At 35.6% G+C, this 21,733-nt stretch overlaps 1 protein-coding gene across 2 annotated transcripts in view; it reads left to right on the top strand.

Moving 5' to 3' along the window:
- Positions 1–21,692, top strand: part of LOC110018047 (myosin-2-like) — a 90,173-nt gene extending 68,481 nt beyond the window's left edge. For both annotated transcript variants that reach the window (XM_020715273.1, XM_020715272.1), the window contains exons 17-23: positions 10,491–10,691; positions 15,115–15,320; positions 15,416–15,551; positions 18,096–18,225; positions 19,302–19,417; positions 19,800–19,991; positions 20,951–21,692. In XM_020715273.1, coding sequence (XP_020570932.1) covers positions 10,491–10,691; positions 15,115–15,320; positions 15,416–15,551; positions 18,096–18,225; positions 19,302–19,417; positions 19,800–19,991; positions 20,951–21,388 — 1,419 coding nt within the window. In that variant the 3' untranslated portion in view covers positions 21,389–21,692. The remainder of the gene's footprint in view (positions 1–10,490; positions 10,692–15,114; positions 15,321–15,415; positions 15,552–18,095; positions 18,226–19,301; positions 19,418–19,799; positions 19,992–20,950) is intronic.
- Positions 21,693–21,733: the final 41 nt, after the last annotated feature.

Raw genomic sequence — 21,733 nt, 5'->3', positions numbered from 1 at the left:
ATTCAATGTTTAATCTTGCAATTTATTTTTAAAATTTAGGACTTACATTCGCACGATATATGATCGTATGATCGTAGCCTAAAAAGATAGGAGGTTTTAAACCGTACCGTACAGTAACCTCAGAATCCTAAAGTGTTAGGACTTATAATTGCACAACAGGGTTGTGCAAAAGCCAAAAGGTGAAATGTGAGGGTTTACGCTGCGCTAGACAAACCACTTCAAAATTCTATGAGTTGTTATTTAAATTAAGAAAAATGATTAGTGATGTGAATTTGTTTTGGTGTTGCAGATTCTTCTCGAAGTTGTTCTTTTTATGTGTCCTCGCTGTGTTGTCCACAGTGTTCGCTCCAAGCTCCCCGTCGTAGCACCTCCGGGTTTGATATTTATTGTTGAGTTTTTCCTACACTAAGGTATAGTGTGTAACAGAACAATAAAACATGTAGTATAACAAGAAAAGAACAGTAGAGTGTACGTCATAGAAGAGAAAGAACAGTACAGTATGCTGTGAAGTAAAATGTGAAGTAAAATGCTGTAATGTAAATTAAACATATATATCTGGGAGGTTTGCTACTCCTTTAAGCGAACTAGTATGCACTGTATAAACAAAAGAAACATTGTCTGGAAAACTTGAGAAAATCGACAAATGACCCACGATGGGAAATTCGGTAAAAAAATTTGACAAATTACAATTCCAAGAAAATTATCAAAATCTCGGGAATATCCCGGAAAAAGGACCACGAGTGCTTTGCCCAAAAATTCCAATAAAACATTTGCCCAAACCACGAGTGCTTTGCCCAAAAATTCCAATAAAACATACGAAAAATCCGAAAAGATGGGACCGCAAACACTCGGGTCGGGGCTATACTCAAATATAATATATTTGTACTCGAGGGACGTCGAAGGCTACTATCGGTCACCCGGATGTATAAAGTCTGTCACTCAACTAGAAGAGTGTCCTACTAAACCTAACTTAGGAGGGTACTCCTTAGCTTGGTATCGATAATCAACAAGTGGACAACCAAATTGTAACACATTTAAAATTTATATTTTACCATGCACATGAATTTCAGGCATACAAAAAGGAAGTTATATCAATTTTGTAGTGAAGATATTTTTATAAATATTGTATATGTTCTTATCATGTCTGTTCTTATCAATTTTGAAAAAAATATATTTGTTCACTAGTCGTTTACGTCGTCAGGCGTAGGACCGCCAATCAACCTAAGAAGGTACGGGTCCCCCGCTAGTCTTGAGTCGATGAATGATACTGTCATCCTATAGTTTATCAGATCCGAGGATTGGGTCCTGATATTGTAGGATGGAATATCATTCTGCCCTACCTCTGGCGTGCCTTTGTCATCTCGCCCTAAGCCCCAAAACAAAACCGACTTACTTGCGACCTTGCTTGATAGTTTCATATATAGCAAAATGTTATATATGGACACTTATATGTCAGACATAAGCACTGAAAACCGAATCAAGAAGCAAGAAAAAAAAGAACAAAAATAGGGATAGAGAGAAGAGGAACTGATCCACCCAAAAGATCGAGAGAATGAAGGGTGGAACAACCTTCAAAACTGTGACAAAAAGACCTGAAAAAAAGAGCCCAAGATTCTTAAATCAATCCAAGAAGGATATCATTTTCTTAAATTTAATAATTGGATCAACCCAAGAGGGGTATCCCTTCCAATTCTTGTTTCGAACAGGTCGAGTACGGGCCTGAATTAATGTGACAATTGCATACACGACTCCACCATCACCTATATGTACTCACACACCCCAGCCTGAACCGAAATGTGACATTTATGTTATCCAAATTTTAATGTTGAATCTCCAAAATCCTATCCAAATGACAATTTTATGAGTTTTCTAATCCTTTCATGAATCCAATTTATATCAACTTTATGATTTACCGAAATGAAACTATAAGAGTCCTTCTTGACTTCCAAAAAAATCGTGCCAATATCAAGTTCATTCAATTCCACCCCTCATTAAAAGCTTTTCACAATTGTATAAATGTAACACCAATTTAGAAAATATAGAAGTGCTCACGACTAGGGCAAAATGAACGTAAATAATCCTCAACAGGATCGCAGGTAAGGCAAGAAAGAAGATAGGAATTCACGGGTAAGGCTAAGAAAAGGGAAAGTCGAACCTCACAACAAGCCCACAAGTAGAAACCAGGAAATGCATAACCAAGCTCCAATATAAGCCCACGATTTAGGACAGGAAATAGGACAAAAGCCCACGGGTAGGGGCAACAAGGAGAAAGCCAAGCCTTAATCAACCATATTCAACATAAAAGAGCCACAAGAGAAAGTTTACAGCTAGGAGAAATAAGGAGAAAGCTAAGTCCAAACCAACCACGACACAAACCACAATAGTAAGGCTCACGGCCAGGGGCAGCGAGGAGAAAACCAAGCCCCCAAACCAACCACGACACAAACCAAGGAACCACCATAGTAAGGCTCACGACCAGGGGCAGTAGAGAACATCCAAACAGGACAAAAGGAAACCAGCTAGGATGCTCACGGGTAAAGGCAGCAGACCAAAACCACTAAACCGTTATCTAGATTAAAGCCATTTTATTGAGCAAGATATGATAGTGAATTAATCCATTTATATCAAATATTCTCATATAGAAGTAGATATTGAAATCATGAATGTTGGGATGACAAACTTGATTACCAACAAAAAAAAATCTCATGAGGAACGATATGAACGTTATATGAAAAGCTTCCGACAAAACCGAGCCCAGCAAAGGGCTAAATCGAGTCCATCAAAGGGGATAAAACAGAAAGGAATTTCAGCTAAAACACAATCCCAAAAGGAGCCAAACCGAGTCGACCAAAAGGGCAAACCAGGTCCAATACAGGGGGCAAACCGAGCCCAGCACAGGGGCAAATCAGAATATAATTTTAGCTCAACTATACCCAGCAAAAGATAGCCAATAACAGATAAATTTTTGAGTCAAATAGCCATCCTTCTCTCAAACCAAATTAAGCTCAACATAAAGGCTAAAAAAAAGAATATAATTTAAGCCAAAATCGCACCCATCAAATAAGAAAAACAGAGAAACATTTTCAGCTATAAGTCCAGCCTAAAAGAGCTAAAAAAATCGAGCCCACCAAATGGGCTGTAACAGAGCCACCAAGAATCAGATTCCACAAAACTTAAAAACCCAAAATTTACATCCAACATATACTTTGAACAGGGACAAGGAACGAATAAGCATAAGCGAATTCCAGCATATATTTGAACATGGGTGATAATAATAAAAAGCTTAAGAATCAAGTCTTGAATCAACATTTCATTTAGCATGTATCTCAAATAGGCAACTATCATCTCATGACAACAACCGTAATGTTCTGAAATTCTATATATCATGCATTTTTAAGAGCAGAAAAAAGAGAAAAATATCCATGCTTCATTTTTACTGATTCTAGCAAGTATCCATGACTAGATCTTAAAACAGGCCTAAATCTTAAAACAGGCCTAAACCTTATCTTCACATGCTTTAGAAGAGAAAACAAATATTTTCAGGTGCAAATCCGAGTGATGCAGATTAGAGGAAAGAAGAAAATTACCTCTTAATGCAGACTCAAAGTAAAACTCTAGAACAAATTTAAGAAACACCTCCTACAGAAACTCTCTTCCCAAAAGCTTCAAGAAACAGTAACCAATGAATACCTCAAACTCCTTTTCCTCTCAAAATTTTCAACAACCCTTGGTAGTCAAGCACACAATCAAGCAAGATTATGGAACCGAAAAGCAAGAGTACCGAGCAGCCCAGAAGGAATGTCGAGCAACTGAACAGGAAGTTTACGTCAAGCCAAAATTTCAGTAGCACCTCCCCAAGCCAAAAAAATTTTCAACCACCAAAAATCTTCCTTCATGTAGGATTTTATAGGCAAAGGGGAGAAGAGCAGCCCCTCACCGGTGGTCGAATCAGGTAAAGGGAGAGGAGAAATGCATTTAAGGCGGAGGAAATACAACCTCGAGAAAAAGAAGGGTCGGACACGAGACAGACACCAACTGGCGAGCCGGTCGGTCGTGCGAAGCTCGAGGAGGGGAGCCGCAAGGGAGACTCGGGAGCTAGGGCTTTGATCGAGCCGCGAGATTGAGTGGGGAGGGAGGTTAGCATGGTTTAGGTGAAATAAAGTTTAGGATTAAAATTAATATTATAAGTAATAATATAAATATAAAAGTATTTAATATTTCAAAAAATAAAAATTTGATTTGTACATTTTTTTTTATTCGTGCGTCACAGCATAACAAAACGGATGTCTTTTTTAGGTAATTTTGACGCTCTGGACACGTTGGCGTGGTTCGTTTCATCGTCGGAGGTCGTTTTGACGAATTCATCGATTTGCGTGCAATTTTCTTGTGTGCGGAATTATAGCAATATGAGTGTCTTTTCTAGCTAAAATTGATATCCCAGACGCGTTGGCGCAGTCCATTTTATCATCGGAGGTCGTCCGGAGAAGTTCGCATTTTCACCCATCCTTTAAGCTCAATTCTAGTCCGATCTTGTGCAACTTAGTGAATTTTATGCATGTTGTGTGTGTGTGTGATGATAAAGTCCTAAAGAGGTTTTTCTAGGGCTTGAGATCCTATTGGGAACTTCTTCTTGAGTCTCCACATGATAGTCCTTAACCACTCGACCATACGACGATGGTTTTGAGATATCAATGCGAGACATCACAAGAGAAATAGGAAGTGGCTGGAATTTCTAAAGTGGATGAATTCCAATATTAGTTTTCTGAGATAGTCAATAGGAACTCCTAGAGCTAGATCTTAGGATTCTAAGGAAAAGAGTAATGACCTCAAAATGAGTTTAGCAAGAACATGGTTTTCACTTTTATGATGAAGAAGTTGGAGCTACTCATAAGCATTTTTAACCTTATTCTTTGATCTGGTTGAAGGGGAATCATATACACATGAATCAGCAATGCTTCATAGGCTTTTCTGTTGGATATCAGCTACATGATCAGGTGTGGTGTGACATGGTGCATATGGACGCCTATCACATCTTATTGAGGAGACAGTGGTAGTTGATTGCAGGACATAACATAATGGATTCAAGAACACCTACCCATTCACAAAGGAGGGAAAGCAAATAGTTCTTTTGCAAACTGGGGATTCTGGAGGAGCAGGCACTCACAAGATGAAAAGGACGGTGGTCTCACGTGCTACCTTTTTACCGTCTGCACGGGAGGCCTTAGTGGCAATGGCCTTAGTCTTATTTAATGGGACTAAGGAGGAGACTTAGCCATCAGAGATGATACGATCACTTTTAGCCAATTTTCAAAATGTGATAACTGATAGCTTACCTGAGGGTTTCCCACCACTCAGAGACATTCAATATGTTATAGTTCTTATCTTTCGATCATTGTTGCCTAATAAGCCTGCCTATAGATTGATAGCAGTTGAGTATGAGGAGTTGCAATGTTAGCTATAGGATCTTGTTTTTAGAGGGTTAGTGAGGGAGAGCACCAGTTCATGTGATATTTTTGCTTTGATGGTGCCTAAGAAGAATGGTTCTTGAAGGACGTGTATTGACAGTCGAGCTATCAATAAGATCACCATCCAATACAGATTTTCTTGACCTCACCTGAATGATTTATTGGATCAGTTGCATGGAGCTTTTATCTTTTTTCAAGATTGATTTGTGTAGTGGATATCACCAGATCAAGATGTGGCTAGGGGATGAATGGAAGACTGCCTTTAAGACCATAGATTGGTTGCACGAGTGGACAACCATACATTTTGGATTGTCCAATGCATCTAGTATTTTCATGAGGCTACAGGTGTTTCGGGCTTACATTAGAATGTTCGTAGTTGTATACTTTGTTGACATCTTTATCTACTGTAAATCTAGGGAGCAACACTTGTAGCATTTGATGTTGGTCTTTAAAGTTCTGTGATTGGAGAAGCTATATGCTCACTTGAAGATGTTTCAATTAATGACAGCACAGGTATACATTTTGGGTTATTTTGTATCTGATGCATGCATTTGTATAGATCCAACGAAGATAGAGGCTATCGTGGGTTGGACACCCACCCATCCCCAAGTCCTTTATCGAGCTGAGATAGTTTTTGGGGCTAACATTCTCTTATAGAAGATTCATCAGGAGTTTCAGCATCATTACAACCCCCCTAACAAAGCTCTTGAAATGAGAGAATTTTTATTGGTCAGAGGCAACTTTAGTCCAAATTTGACATCCAGAAGGAGAAGGTGACTCAGGCCTCCTCAATGTTAGCTTTATTAGATTTCAATCAGTTGTTCGAGGTGGAATGTGATGCTTCTAATGTGAGGATTGGAGTGAGCCAGAGAGGGCACCCCATAACCTTATTTAGTGAGAAGCTGAATGAATCCATTGAGAAATATTTCACATACGAGAAAAAGTTCTATGCTATTGTGAGAGCTTTTACTTATTGGAGTCACTACCTATTTACTAGTGAGTTTACTGTAGTTACAAATTATGAGGCATTGAGGTTTTTGAACATCTAGAACAAGCTAAAGGACAAATATGCTTCTAAGGTTTTCTTGGCTTCATTTCAGTTTGTGCTCAAGCACAAGGCAGGGAGTTAGAATTGAATAGTAGATGCTTTCAGTTGTCACTGCTTACTGATCACCTTCATGTAGCCTAAAGTTGTGGGATTCGAGGTGGTGAAGGAATTGTACAAGGCAGATAAGGATTTCATGGAATTTTGGGATCGGTGTCAGAAGAGATCTATAGGACAGTACAATAGATTTGAGGGTTATCTATTCCACTAGAATAGGTTCCGTGTTCCCACATGTTCATTGAGAGAGTCCATCATACATGAGAGTCACAGCGGGGGATTAGCATGTCATTTTGGCAGGTCTCTCATTGTTGATTCAATTGAAAATAATGAAGATGATTGCAAAAAAAAAAGAAAAACACTGTAGAAGTCTAATTTGAAAAAAATTAAACATGTTAGAAGGCACTCAAACAATGCTCACACGATAAATTGTGCTAATATGTCTGAAGCGTTGAAATCATTGAAAAATGATTTCTAGCAATCAGTTGGATTGAATACAATAGAGATGATGAACTTAAAATGCGATGTCGCATAGCTTGAGCTTGAATGTCTTGATTTTGATTGAAACTGTTCAGCATCGCCAAATAGCTTGAATGTCTTCATAAACTGGAATGCAATGATGCGCTTAAAATGCTAAAAGCTATAGGAAAAAATTGCATCGCCAAATAGCCACAAGATGAAAACAATAAAATATCAATGTGGTGTTGCCCTAAAACACACAATTGCTCATTTTGTTAAGGAGACTAACAGATGTGTCCATGACATAAAAAAATATGTCGATTAAGTGTTTACCCATCACTCATGGGAAAACTAGAGATTAATTCTCCCATCCTTTCATTCGAAAGAAACAACCGAGAAATCCCACAGGAGAGAGTGAGAAAAAGCCAGAGAAAGTACAAGAAAGAGAGAGCGAGAAACAAAAGAAGAAGAAGAAGAACATAAGGAAGAAGAAAAAGAAGTGGAAGGAGGAGGTTACTTTAACCGATCCTAAGAGGAAGGAGGAAGAGCATGTGCGACATTCTTCCACATCCGAGAGGTTCAAACAAGTGTTCTTCGAGCTGTCGAGTGCATCTCGACTATTTTGAGGCTATCACGAGTGTAGTAGGGAAGGGAGACGAAATCATGTCTCTTGAGCTCTAGTTGCGGCTTTATGTGCCTTACCCGAGCAAAAGGAAGAGGACTCCGGCAGCTCGCAAGGATTCAACGACAAGCTTCTAGGTCTCTGTTGAAGAGATTTTTTGTGCCCTGGATGTTCAACCAAGGGAGAAGAAAAGGTGCGACTTGTTCCTACCTGTCGTGCGGCTTTTTGTAGGGGGCACACCACAGTTGTTCCAGATTGTTATCCGTTGCATGCTTGTTGTCCAAAACCCAGGCAAACGCTAGCTTGTTGTTTTCTATTGGCCAACCAGCTCATTTACCACCCTATCACCTTCCAATTCTTCATCGATCACCAACACCCCGAGATCTACCCTAAATTGAGTTGGATTGTTCAATATGTTATTATTTTTCTTGCAAGTGTGGTAGTTGTAATTTCCTATTGGCTTTCGGTAATAATATTTGTTTTTTTTATTTTATTTTGATTTAACTCCAATATCACAAACTTACCAAAATAACTCCCATTTTAACATAATAATTTATAGGAAAACTTATAACTTGTAGGATTGTAATTACTAAACTACCCCTAATTTAGGCTGAAAGAGTACTGAAGCACTATTGGCTGCAACTTGGTTTTACGTTAAATAGGATTTATCAAATCTAGTGAATTTTGATTTTTCAAACCCCCTACAACGGAGAGCGAACTCGCGAGCAAATCTATAAATTTTCCTTGTAATTAAATTTAATAAATCCAGATTTACGTCGTAAAGTAAACGAAATGTAAGGACTGAGGAATAGAGATGGAATGCGAGAAATTTTGATTTAACAAAGCATTGGATTTATTTATTTATTTATTTTGTTTGGGTTGATTTAAGTTAAATACATGGTTAAATCCTATAAATTGTATGCTACCAAACACTGCCTAAGAGAAAAAAAATATTAACATATCCTTCCTAACCTCATATTTTATGCAATGAGAAAAAAGGCTAACAATAATTTGTCTTATGCTTGGATCTCATGGAAAATTATCATTTAAACAATTTTTTTGGAGCCAAAATTTTCCAAGCAAGGTAAATTTGTGTTGAATTTTCTGTGTTCGGGAGACTTATAGCTCTAAAGGCTTGCAACCTTTGGGCTTATGGCCTTTGAATCTTCAAGGCTTTGGAGGCTTGCAACTAGTACTATTTGTCGGTTGACTGAGAGTTCTTCGTGCAGGTGTTATTGTGCTGTGGTGTTTGTATGGCTTGGGCAAAACTTGCAACTTATATTGTGATCCTAGTAGGCTTTGTGGCTCATATACTAATGAAAATTTTGTTTATAGCTTATCGAAGAGACGAATCTTATTTGAATGTTCTTGCTTTCTAGTTTTTTTTATTTGTAAATCCAAGGTAACTTAAGTTTATAATATGAGGTATAAGACAAAAACACTTTTTATTTTCTAAGGCTGTTTGTTTGGGAGATTTTGTTATCAACTGTAGTTCTTTTCCAGGGAATTTAGAAAATTGTCTTTGGTACGAAGAATTACAAATACAAAGTATGAATAAATTTGAAGTTTACACCTTAGTTTATTTTTGTTGAATTTAGAATTCAACCGATTTGGCCGAATTTGAGATTTACATCGTTCGTTAATGTAAAATGTTATTGGTAGGTCGTCGTAGCCAGCCACCCATTACCCGCCGCCCGCCGTTGTCCCCCGTCGCTTATCGCCCTCTGTCTGCTGACCCACCTTCCGCTGACACCCTGTCACTGTTTACCACCGTCATCGTTCGCCGCCACCGCCCTTAGATTGTAGCCCCTGTTTGTCGCTGCTTGCCTGCCGCCGCCTCCCTCGGTCGTCCGTTGCCATCGGTGTTGCCTGCCGCCTCCCGCTTTTGCAGCCTCGTCGCCCGCTGTCGCTCGCCACCGCTTGCCGTCTGCCTCTGTCGATCGTCCTTGCCTGCCATCAGCCGCCCGCCACCGTCACCTGCCGCCGATCGTCGTTGTCTATTGTCGGTCGATGCCGTCGGGTGCCACCCGCCACCCACCAATAATACCTCATATATTTTGAAATATATTTTTTTAATCAGCTTCAAACTACACGATAAAATATAGTCCTACATTTATTTTACAGTGAACTAAATAACTCTAGAGTCAAATATAATACATTATTTTTTATTACATTCATTTTACACTATTACCTTTTTTAGCAAACCAAACAGGTTGGGCTTGCAGTTCTTTCTGGTACTTTTATTGATCAAGGGTTTCTATATAAATTTTAGGGAAGGGTCATCTCATTGTTTAGATGGGAGGTTTGATTTGGTGATCACTATTTTTTCAATTCTATGAATATTTATTTGCTTTGCATGCATAAATGTTTTTTTAATAATTTGATGCCAGCTATATGGCTGATTTTCAATTGATTGTTTGATTTTTATGTTCCCTTATTTTCACGCATTGTTTTTGCAGAAGACTATTAAATTATCATTTGCATGAATTTTCTTATATTTTAATATTAACTACCCTTATAACACCTTTCTGTCATAAACTATGCTTGAAAATGTTTATTTCAGTTTAAAAAAGATAGTGATGAAGTTATTTCTGATGTGATGCTAAAGATTTGATTGGTATGCATGTAAATTTGAATGTTTGGTGTTAGATTTGAAAATACATAAGATTCATGTGATATGTATGTAAAAGCCCTCTTTTTCTTTTTCTCACCTTTCATTCTGCGTTAGTATGTGTAATTTTCAAATGATTTTGCTATACTCTTAACCTCCAATTGTAGTAGTATTTTTAATGCTGAAATGATAGGTTGGTTTTCTTATATGACTAGCAGTTAAATGTATCAGGTTTTGTATAACACAAATGGCTTCTTGGAGAAGAACAGAGACACACTTTACTTGGACTTAGTTCGGCTCCTTCAATCATGCAGCTGCGACCTACTTCGATTATTTGTTTCCCGCATTCTTAATCAAGCCCAATGGTCGACTGGCCCCCAATGGTTAAATAGTTTTGATTCCCAGAAGCACAGTGTGGGAACGAAGTTTAAGGTAAATATTCTTTAGATATTGCTTTATTGTTACATTACATAAGCGGTGGGATTGATTTCAGCATTATTTGCATCTTTTTTTTTTTGGAAGATTTACATAAATACCACTCAATTCCTATGTGTTTACGCATCTAACACCTGAACTTCAGTTTTTACATATGTGCCACCTTTCCTATGTATGAAAAGGTGTATTTCACTTTTTAATAGTTAAAATAGTGATATTTTTTATGTGTTATGAAAGTTTTATGTGGTGGTAATGTAAGGCAAAGTTTAGGTGTTAGATATGTAAGCACATAGGAATTGGAAGCTATGTACGTAAATGCCCCTTTATTCTCCAGTGAAGCTATTTTCCATGATAGTTAATCTCCACCCTTCTTCCAAACCAAAGCTTTGGTATTATTGGAGTCAGATTCCGTCTCTTTAGTTTGCTGGTAGGTTTTTCAGCTGAGAAAGAATTTCTAGAGAGAGGAAGATTAGATTAGAGGGAGGGAGGGAACGAATTCTTCGTTAATTCATAACAAGAAATAGGACCCCTTTAATTAGAAGGGCATTAGTAACAATCTGATAAATGACCTCATAGAGAATGTTTTGAGAACTTTAATTTAAAAGAACCGATAAAGCTTAATGAATGTGTACCCTAAATGGATCAACTGATAAAGACAAAAATATTCGTAATTCTTGCAATCAATAATGCACATATGACTTGAGTAGATGGTCATCATCTAAGTGCCCCAGGGTATGGAGAACTCTACTCCGAAAAGATACTGAAGATACTCAGTAAGAAAACCAAGAGAAAGGCATGAATCATAGCAATGATTGGGATCTTTGTGTTTATGCTCGCCGAAAACATCGACCAAATAGAAGAGCTGCTCAAGTTTAATGAGTTCCATTTTTATTTAGGTATTTTAAAAATGCTTATGATGGTGTATCTGAACATGGAATGTGCTCTCTTACAGTTCTATTTGGCTACAACTTCTTTGCTGCTTTATTGAATTTTTGTTGTGAGAAATAGTTTTGTATAATAAGATCTACTAGTGTGTGGTATTTGCAAAAAAAAAAAAAATGATGGTGCAACTACATACATAGAACATGAAACATTGCTATTTACAAATCTAGCATCCTCTTTCATCCATTTTTCAAATTCTTACTTGAATAATAAAGTTTACGATAGAACCTCAACCCATATTTTTCATGTTTATCAAATTCTCATTAGTTTGATCTTTGCACAGATAAATGCATCTGTTCGGTTGTTAAGAAAAGACACTTAGGTACTGGTTTTATAAATAACAATGTTTTGTGTGCAGTGTATGTACTTATCCCCAAAATTAGGGGCAAATGCATACATAGCACATGAAAGATTGCTATTTACAAATCTAGCATCCCATTTCATCGATTTTTCAAATTCTCACTCAAATATCTGACTTTTTCTAAAGAGAAAAATATAATACTCCTAGCAACGTTTAAAAAATATATTTTTCTCATAGCAGTTTTACAATTAATTCTGCAAACAATTATAGTTGTTCCAAATGGACTCCTATGATTGGTCTCTATCAACTTGTGTTATAGCATCCCAGCACACCGGCCTTAATAGACTTCCTAACTTTATCCCCAAGAAGAGTTATGTAGTTTGATTTGATTTTGTTTTCATGTTTTTGAGTTTAAAATGAATCAAACTTCCTATGAATATGTGAATTTTACAATTTATTCTTCAATTTAAATTATTTGATACATAGTATTAGAGATATAAATGAATTGAAATTGAGCGAGCTTAGAGCTTGTTTGTGTTCGGCTTGTTTGAATTTTTTTTTTTATTATTCAAAATATGCTCGTGTTTGAGATGACTCGTAAACATGATATTTGTGTTTGGATTGCATCAAATTTTATTTGTTCAAATCATCACGTGTTCAGTTTGAATTTGATCTCAACCCGAGTTGACTTCAAACTCTTATTAAATTTTTATCTGTGGTTATAAGATGTAATAAATTAAAACAATATAATAAATTAAATTATTATCAATAAACTTATAAAATTAATAATTTCTTACAAGTATGTTAGTAATATAGAAAAAATAATAATTTAATCCACAAGCTTCTGCACCTTTTGGAATGGGTGAAATTTTTTTTTTTTCTTTTGCATTTTAAAGAGCCATTGTTGATGATATCCTTCTCGTGGATAAGACGAGAAAAAACCCAAGAAAAACTTGAATTATGGAGGTCTATATTGGAGTCTAAAGGCCTTCATTTGAGTAGAACTAAAACTGAATACATGGAATGTAATTTTAGTAGTAGTAGCTCTAGTGACAGAAGCGTGACTTTGGATGATCAAATTATTAAAAGGTGTGAATGATTTAGATATCTCGGGTCTGTTGTTCAAAGCGATGGTGATGTAGATGGGGATGTTAATAGTAGAATTCAAGTTGGTTGGTTGAAGTGGAGAAATGCTCCGGGCCTTCTGTGTGATAGAAAAGTACTGCTTAAGCTGAAAGGAAAATTTTATAAGACGTCAGTGAGACCTGCAATGCACTGTGGCGTTGAATGTTGGCCTTTAAAAGAGAAGCATAGTACTAAGTTAAGTGTTGCCGAGATGAGAATGATTAGGTGGATGAGTGGCTTTACACTTAGAGACAAAATACAAAATGAATATATCCGTGATAGGGTTGGTGTAGCTCCTGTGACGGACAAAATTAGAGAAAGTCATCTTAGATGGTTTGGTCACTTTAAGCTTCGACCATCTGATGATTTGATTTGGAGAGTAGATGTTTTAGATTCGACTTATGTTAAGAAAGACAGAGGTACACCTAGGAAGACTTGGGCTTATTGTATAAAAAATAATCTTAATTTATTAGAATTAAATGAAAATATGACACTATATAGGACGCAATGGAGAAAAGGATTCATGTAGCAGAACCCACGTAGTGAGATTAAGACTTTGTTGTTGTTGTTGTTGTTGTTGCTGCACTTTAAAGAGCCATTCTAAACTTCTAATAGCTAAATCCCCCCAATGGGACTATTGGCTTGAACCGTGAAAGTGAAAGGCAAGGGATGGAAGTATTTTCTAGGGTCATTTACATGTATAGCAGCTAATTCTTATGTATTTAAATATCTAACACTTAAATGCTAAATGCATGGGCTGGGCATGGATTTAGGGTAGGAGCATTTACATACATACCACCCAATTTTTGTGTATTTACATTGCTAACACCTAGGAGCATTTACATACATATCACCCAATTTTTATGTATTTATTATATCTAACACCGAAATGCTGAGAACGGACGGAGCGAGATTTGGAAAATTCCAAGGGAATTTAGATATATACCACAAAATTCTTATGTATTCCCATATCTATCCTAAGTTTTATTTTTTTTATATTTATACTAAGTGAATTTTTTATATCATATAAAAGATATTATTATTTCAGTTTTTACATATTATTTATTTATTATTTAAATAGTTTGAGTCAAAACGAGCCAAACAAGATCGAACAAAGCTTGTTCTTGTTCGTTTCGTTATAAATCCAGCTCAAAAATTTTGTTTGTGTTCTACTTGTTTGCTTAACGAGCAAATCGAACATGAACTACTTAGCGAGCCAAACAAGAGTTGTTCCCGAACGACGTGCCTTTTGGAAAGTCCTGTGTGCGTAGTATCAATTTGTTACTGTGTGAATACTAATTTCATTTGCAATCATTTTTTCTCCTGGCTCTACTATCCAAAACAAATATGAATATTAAAGAAGAAAAAATAGGAAAAAAGACTTTTCGAATGGTCTTTTAAGAATTTAATTGGCTTCCTGAAGCACATACCGCAACCTCTTTATTTGAATAATTGGACACAATGCTTACCATATGATGACTTACTTTTTTTCTCGGGCAATCTGTTTTATTATTGGTTCATTACTGCTTAAAACATTTTTTGAGTATATCTCAGTTTCTCGTCTTACTGCAATATGATGTACAAACCATCACTGGTGAATTAAGCCGGTAAAAACAACTTAGCGGGGCAATATACGGTTCACAAAAGAGAAATGTGAAAATAGTCCCCTGACTCTTTGTAATTGGTCATTTGAGCCTTAGAGTCCATAAACTATCAATTTAGTCCCCATAATCTTTTAATGCGGGCTGAAATAGTCTCCACATTGGATTATTTCAGCCCCAATTTAAAGAATTTGAGGACTAATCTGGCACTTTTATAGATTTTGGGACTAAAATAGTCCCATGCAAACCGTGAAGAGACTCATGGGACTATTTTGGCACTTTATGCTTTCACAAAATGTTGATTGACGCCTTGATTTATTGGATGATAGCCATTACATTTCAAAGTTTTTAAAGTAGAATTATTTGGATTTAATTCCTTTCTTTTTTTTATTTAATTTTTATGTTCTGGGAAACTATTGTCATTTACCATTAATTTTTTATATGCCTGTAGGGTCAAATGTTCAGACTGATGCAACGTTTGGAAAATACAACTCCCCACTTCATTAGATGCATTAAACCAAATAGTAAGAAACTTCCTGGCATTTTTGAAAATGATATTGTCTTACAACAGCTTAGATGCTGTGGAGTTTTAGAAGTTGTCAGGATATCCAAATCAGGCTATCCAACTCGAATTACACATCAGCAATTTGCAGAGAGGTAACTTTCCAATTTCGGTTTTGTGCAAAATCATCTTTTAATCTAGCTTTCTTATTTGGATGAAAATTTTGGAGGTCTAACAATGTTCCCTTTAGGTATGGCTTCCTTCTTTTGAACGATATGGATTCCGAGGATCCATTCAGTGTTTCCATCTCCATTCTACATCAGTTTAATATTCTACCAGAAATGTGCCAAGTTGGTTATACCAAGTTATTTTTCCGCGCAGGACAGGTATGCCTGTTATTTATTAGGGAAATTTACATAAGTAGCACATCATTCCTATGTATTTACATGTCTCATACTTAAACTTTCATATTCACATATAAAACACTTTGGTGCTTTAAATCTATGCATGAACAATTGTAAAGTAGTAATAGTGCTATTTTTTATGTGATATTAAAGATTTGAGTGCTATGTGTGTAAATATGAAAGTATTGTGATGTGAGATATGTAAATACATAAGAATTGTGTGCTATGCATGTAAACCCCCACTATTTATTTAATGAAATGCGCTTCCTATTGGATAACCTGAAATATTTTGCTTGTTAAACAAAAAGTTCAATTCAAATCCTATACTAAGCCGCAAATTTTGCTGTAATTAGTGGAAAAAAAACTGATGTATAAAGTTTTCATATATCATACATGTTAAAATAACATTATTTTGAATAAAGTCAGCTTCAAAGATAGTCCTAAGATAGTATTAGTATAATTTTTTATATCAACTTCTTCATTCTGTTTTCTCCGGACTTCTTTTATTGCTCAAAATGATTGTCAAGGATTCTTTCTCAATTATTTAGTTTTAAATTGTATGTTTTTTTTTTTAAATAATAATATTTCATCAGTCTATTTGGTGCTTCTTTCTTGAAGTGTATTGGCAAAAACAGAAAATGAAATTTAGGCTCTGAGCACTGTTTGCCATGGGGACACAACAGAAGGGAAAACTGTATGTAAACAGTAAGTTAATGTTCTTTAAGATATCTACATTGTAGTTGTACTGTTGGTAATTCAAGTAATACAGGGTGAAAAGGGTAATAAAAGGTTTTCCAATGTCAATGGAGCTAGAAGAGGAATTGGGTTAATAAGAAATTAAGTGTTAAAAATTCACTTTTATTTTAGTCCTATAAAGTATGTCACTTCCTATCAGTAATTGGGTTAACGAAATTCTTAATAAATATATTAATTAGATAATGTTATAAATATATCAAGGGTATTTACAAAAAAAAATTATGAGGGAAAAAAATACAATAACATATAAAAAGATGTGAAGTACTCATTTTAATCATCTAGTTTGAAGCATAGTAAAACAAAGCAGAGGACAAGAACATCAGCCATTATCTCTAGAAGAGAATCCGATCCTTGCTTCAAGTTTTATGAACATACCTGAACTGATGAGAGAGAAAAAGTGTGTGTGTGTGTGTGTGTGTGTGTAAGGGTGGTGGATGGAGGTCTTCCACCCAACTAGAGATATTATGAGCATCAATTGGAAGGTTGTGCATCTAAAATTAAAGATTAGTTTTCTTGGGTTGAGCATTGAAACATTCAGAGAAGTTATATCCAATGATATGGCGAGAGGAGTTGTGATATCCAATTCTTTGAAGGCTTCATCACAGAGGGCCTAGTAAAATGTTCTGTTGTAGCATCCATAATATATAAGCTAAGAAAAATAAGGCAAAATAAACAAATTTTTGAAAAAAACAATTTATGGAAACAAGATCCAAATAAGTTTTATAAACGCTCAATGTAGTAATAAAAATGGACACTATTTTAGCATATGCACATTGAAAAGCCAACTATATGTATGAATGCCATGAGAAGTTTCTAGTATAATCTGCTTCTGAAGAAAGTGTTATGATAGCATGCTAAGGATTGATGAGCCCAATAGAGTAGTCACCTATTAGTAGTTTATGAGATATGAACTTACTATTTTTTTCATTCTAGGACTTGACTATAAGCATGTTGAAGTGATGTAAAAAATATCCAGGGGTGGTAAGTATTTAGGATACTTTGAGATATTGAATGGAGTGTGAATTTAATATGGTGTATTATGAATTTTTTAGGTTGTTTGGTTCGTTGTAAAAAAACTAATGATTTTTTTTTTGGTTGGTTAAAACTACCTCTTGATTTCCATTTAGGCCCGGTGGGTGTGATCGTTACACACAATGTCAACAATGAGGTTTGCGAAGATTTGCAGGTTTGAAGGATTCACAGAGACTTTTATTCGATTTGTCTGAATTTAAAATAAACTCAAAATGGTCTAATGGGCATATAATGAAATCCAGAAAATATTATTCAGCATTTGCTTTCTTCCAAACTAACTCCCAAAAAGTTAGAAACCTTGCATTTCAAATGCAAGACACTTCTAATACTAATCAAACAACTTGTAGAAATAGAGATTTGGGATTTTGTAAGGAGATAACGAAAATGTTATATAATTTCTTTTTCATGGATGCAAATGATAATGATCGACTGGTGATACTCAAATACTTAATGTTCATGGGGTGAGTAGATGCGCTTCAAACATCTTGGATATACTATGCAAAAGAATGTGATATAAAGAAATAAATTTCTAGTTTGACTATGGTTGAACTTAAACAGAATAGTCACCACAGTTTTTTGCCCTTTTTCAGCATTAGATATCAGTATCTGAAAAGATAATTGTTTTTATTTATTGCCATGATGCAGTATTGAACTACTTGCTGCTCATCATTTTCTTTCTTTTCGAAATTTCACCTAGACTTGTTGATTAATCTTTCTCATTTATTGGATGAACTTCAGATTGATGTGCTGGAAAATGCTAGAAATAAAACTATTGAAAGGATTATATGGGTTCAGAAACAGTATCGTGGCCGGCAAACTCGTCGACATTTCCAGGAGCTTAAGCAAGCAGCGATCACACTTCAATCATGTAAGGCATATGTATCCTAACTATTACACACTTCTATTAACTCCAAAAATTATGCCCAAGTTTATAGGCGGAAGGTGGAGGAGAAAGAACTCCTCATGCATAATTTAGAGTGATTTTTGTCCACATTTTTTATCTTAGGAGCATCTGATTGGGCTCAAATAATCAGGCTTCATCCATCAATTATTAATCAACTTCAATCTTCATCATTGTTACAATAGTAACCTTCAGAAAGTAGAAATTTGTCATAACAATATTGGAGAGTCCACCGTCATGAGATTGACCATTATAATTTTAAGAAAGTCTAAAGTAATCTGCTTCCGCCAATGGTCTGACAATGATATGTCTATAATCAAGAAGCTCGTTAGAGTAATCTTTAGTGAAATGTATATCTGATATAAATATGCTTGTATAATCTCATGATTGGGGTGCCCCTTCCAGCATTTGAAGTGATGCCAAATCAACAGTTGCAAGCCCTAGGGAGCTTTCACTTCAAAGAATAAATATTTGTTAGTATAGTTTCACATAAAATGTGTTATAGACTAAACAAATGTGTGATTTTCTGATGGCATGCTGGTTGAAGTGCATTAAAATTTGATTAAAACGTCTTGAAATTTAACAAAATGTTTACGAGATTATTCTAGGTCATTCATAAAAATAACCATAAAATTAGCTCAAAATAATATTTATTAATGAATTTCAAGAAATAAAAAATTTAAACAAATTAAGTTTATAATATGAATGGAGATAGCGGAGGTGAATGATTTTTTTGTGAAGGTTTTTCAAAAATTTTCATTCATTTGTCTCTCTAGCTCTTTTCCTCTCCTCCCTAGTCTTCTTCAACCAAGGTTCAACGCCTCACCTCCATCAGGTCAAATACTAGATCCCTAACTTCCATGATAGGCACCGTAAGATGCACAAGAACCGGACCTGATTGCCTATTTTGAAGCTTTATTTCAAACTGCACGCATGGTTATATTGATAGAAATCATCTATTAACTTGGTGAAGTTTTGTAATCTATTGGCATTTGTCTGCATTGCCCTCCGAGTATTTCTTGATCTTTCATTTTTTTCCTCAGTCATCCGTGGTTATTCCGCAAGAAAGAAATTTTGTAATCTCAGAAGCAATCAAAGGGAAAAGCTTTACCACGAAACAAGCAATGGGGAGACGCAAAGAGTCCTTCAAGAAAGGAAGGTAATTTCCTCTTTTCAAAGTTAGAAAATGGTTCTGTCGTTGTAAATTTGGCAGGTTTACGTTCATGCTACTCCATTCTTATGTCTTTACATATCCAAGCACCTTGTTGTAAATGTAAAAAAGTAAAGTTTAGGTGTTCGATATGTAAATACATAGGAATGGGGTGGTATGTATGTAAACGCCCCTTTAACTTTAGGGGTGGTATGTATACGCCCCTTTAACTTTATATTGATACTTGTATAGGTGCATTCTTCTTCATATGCCTAGAAGTCATGCATCACACAATTGTTTATTTTGATAAGATATTTGACAAATTTACACCCACCAAAACAAATATTTACAAAAACGAATGTTTACATGATAAGTGTGTTTTTTTTTTCAGGCTTCGTCTGAGAAGCATCCTGAGGTGCAAGATTTAGCTTTACTAGAGCTTCAGAGCCGAGCTCTACAGGCAGAGGCAATGCTGAGCCAAAAAGTGGACGAGTGTGCTGCTCTGCAAGAAAAGCTTCGACTATCTGATATCAGATGGTTCGAAAAGGATATAAAGATGAGATCGAAGGAAACCTCTTTGCAAGTAAGTTTTAACTACTTTTTTATTTTCATTATTAATGAAGGCCTTGTATCTGCAGGAAAGGTTATAAACTTTATATTAGAATATGGATTGAAACACAGTGCAGAGAAACACATTCTTTTTTTTCGTGGGGGAAATGAACTTGTATACCACATAGTTTTTATGCATTTGCATATCTCGCACCTAATTTTCTTTAAACCTATTCATGAATATGTCTATTTTACTTTTAAAAAATGATAATAGTGTTATTTTTATATGATATTAATGATTTGAATGCTAAGCATGTAAATATGAAAGTTTCGGTGCAAAATATGTAAATACATAAGAATTGCATGCTACGTATGTAAATGCCCGTTTTTATGAGTCATGGCATGCAAATAGGAAAAACTTGCTTCAGATTGGGTTTTATCTCTTTCTTGAGTAAAACATGGCGATATGAACCGATATACTAACCGTTGTTTGCTCAATTGGTGCATCCTCCAATATGGTTCAATATTGTGGCATTCAAATAATAGCTAAATGTAATAACACAACTTGTATAAAGTACTTAATTACAAATAACACCATAACAAGATAACAACAATTACTACAAATAGAATAACTACATGATAATAATAATATAATATAATACATTGAAATACAGGAAAATCACAAACAAATAATTGAATTAAAAATAAGATAAAATGTTAACTCATGCAAAATTTTGCTTGGATCCCTGGCAAGCACACAAAAAATATCACCAATTAAAATGGCATACGTAACTGCCTGTGTTACACAAGTAATATAGAATGAGTAGAGTACATTCTAACGAGACTCACAACTGAAATCTTTATATATTAAATACTAATTCATATCATAATAATTTTTTATCCAGTTGAAATCTTTGTTTTTCATAATCTGTTGTGGGAGATGATGATGGTTATGTTGATTCATAGCTGATGGCTTTGACAATTTTCATGCAGTTGAGTTTAGCAGCATCAAAGACAGATCAAGCGTGTGGCAGGCCAGACTCATCACCAGTTAATCATAATCATCAGAATTATGACTCCGAGAATGGTGTTTCAACCAGGATGCACCAAACATCAGACACCACTCAACTGAGACGATTTCCCGCGTCAACGGCTTCACCTGTAGTAGATTATGAGGTGAAAAATGGCAGAGTTGGTCCTCTTTTTAGGGAGTTAGAGCATAGAATACAGAAGTTCGAGGATGAAGGTCGGCTCATTCACCAACTTGACTCGGAAGAAGAGTTCCGAAAGCTTAAGGTTAGGTTTAATGCTTGGAAGAAGGATTTCAAGGCCCGACTAAGGGAAATTAAGGCATCGCTCCGCAAGTCTGGGTCGGCTGAAGGGGATAAAAAACAGAAAGGATGGTGGGTCAAGAGGGCATTAAAAATCTGATTGAGTCCTTTATGTTCATAGCTCGTGTTGATTTGTGTCGAAATGCAATCATTCGTAGGCACAGAAGTGACTTGCACGTCAATGAACGGTTGAAGACGGGGAAGAAATAGTGGCAGGCTTGTCTTTTGGTTTATTCAAATATTTAAGTGTATATAAACAATTGTATATGTCTTCCAAAAGTGGGAGAAAAATGCCAAAGTTAAAATGTTACTATGTAGATTTAGCTGACTTGTGAACAAAATGAAGAAGAGGGAGCAGAGTAGCAACATTGTCTTTAATTTTCTTACTTTTTTGGTTTAAGGAAGGAGTGTTGCAGCCTGCAGAGCTAAATGTACATAAAGAATT

This window comes from Phalaenopsis equestris, unplaced genomic scaffold, assembly GCF_001263595.1.
Source record: "Phalaenopsis equestris unplaced genomic scaffold, ASM126359v1 Scaffold000002, whole genome shotgun sequence".
Lineage (NCBI taxonomy): Eukaryota > Viridiplantae > Streptophyta > Magnoliopsida > Asparagales > Orchidaceae > Phalaenopsis > Phalaenopsis equestris.
This window is presented reverse-complemented; position numbering and strand designations above follow the sequence as displayed.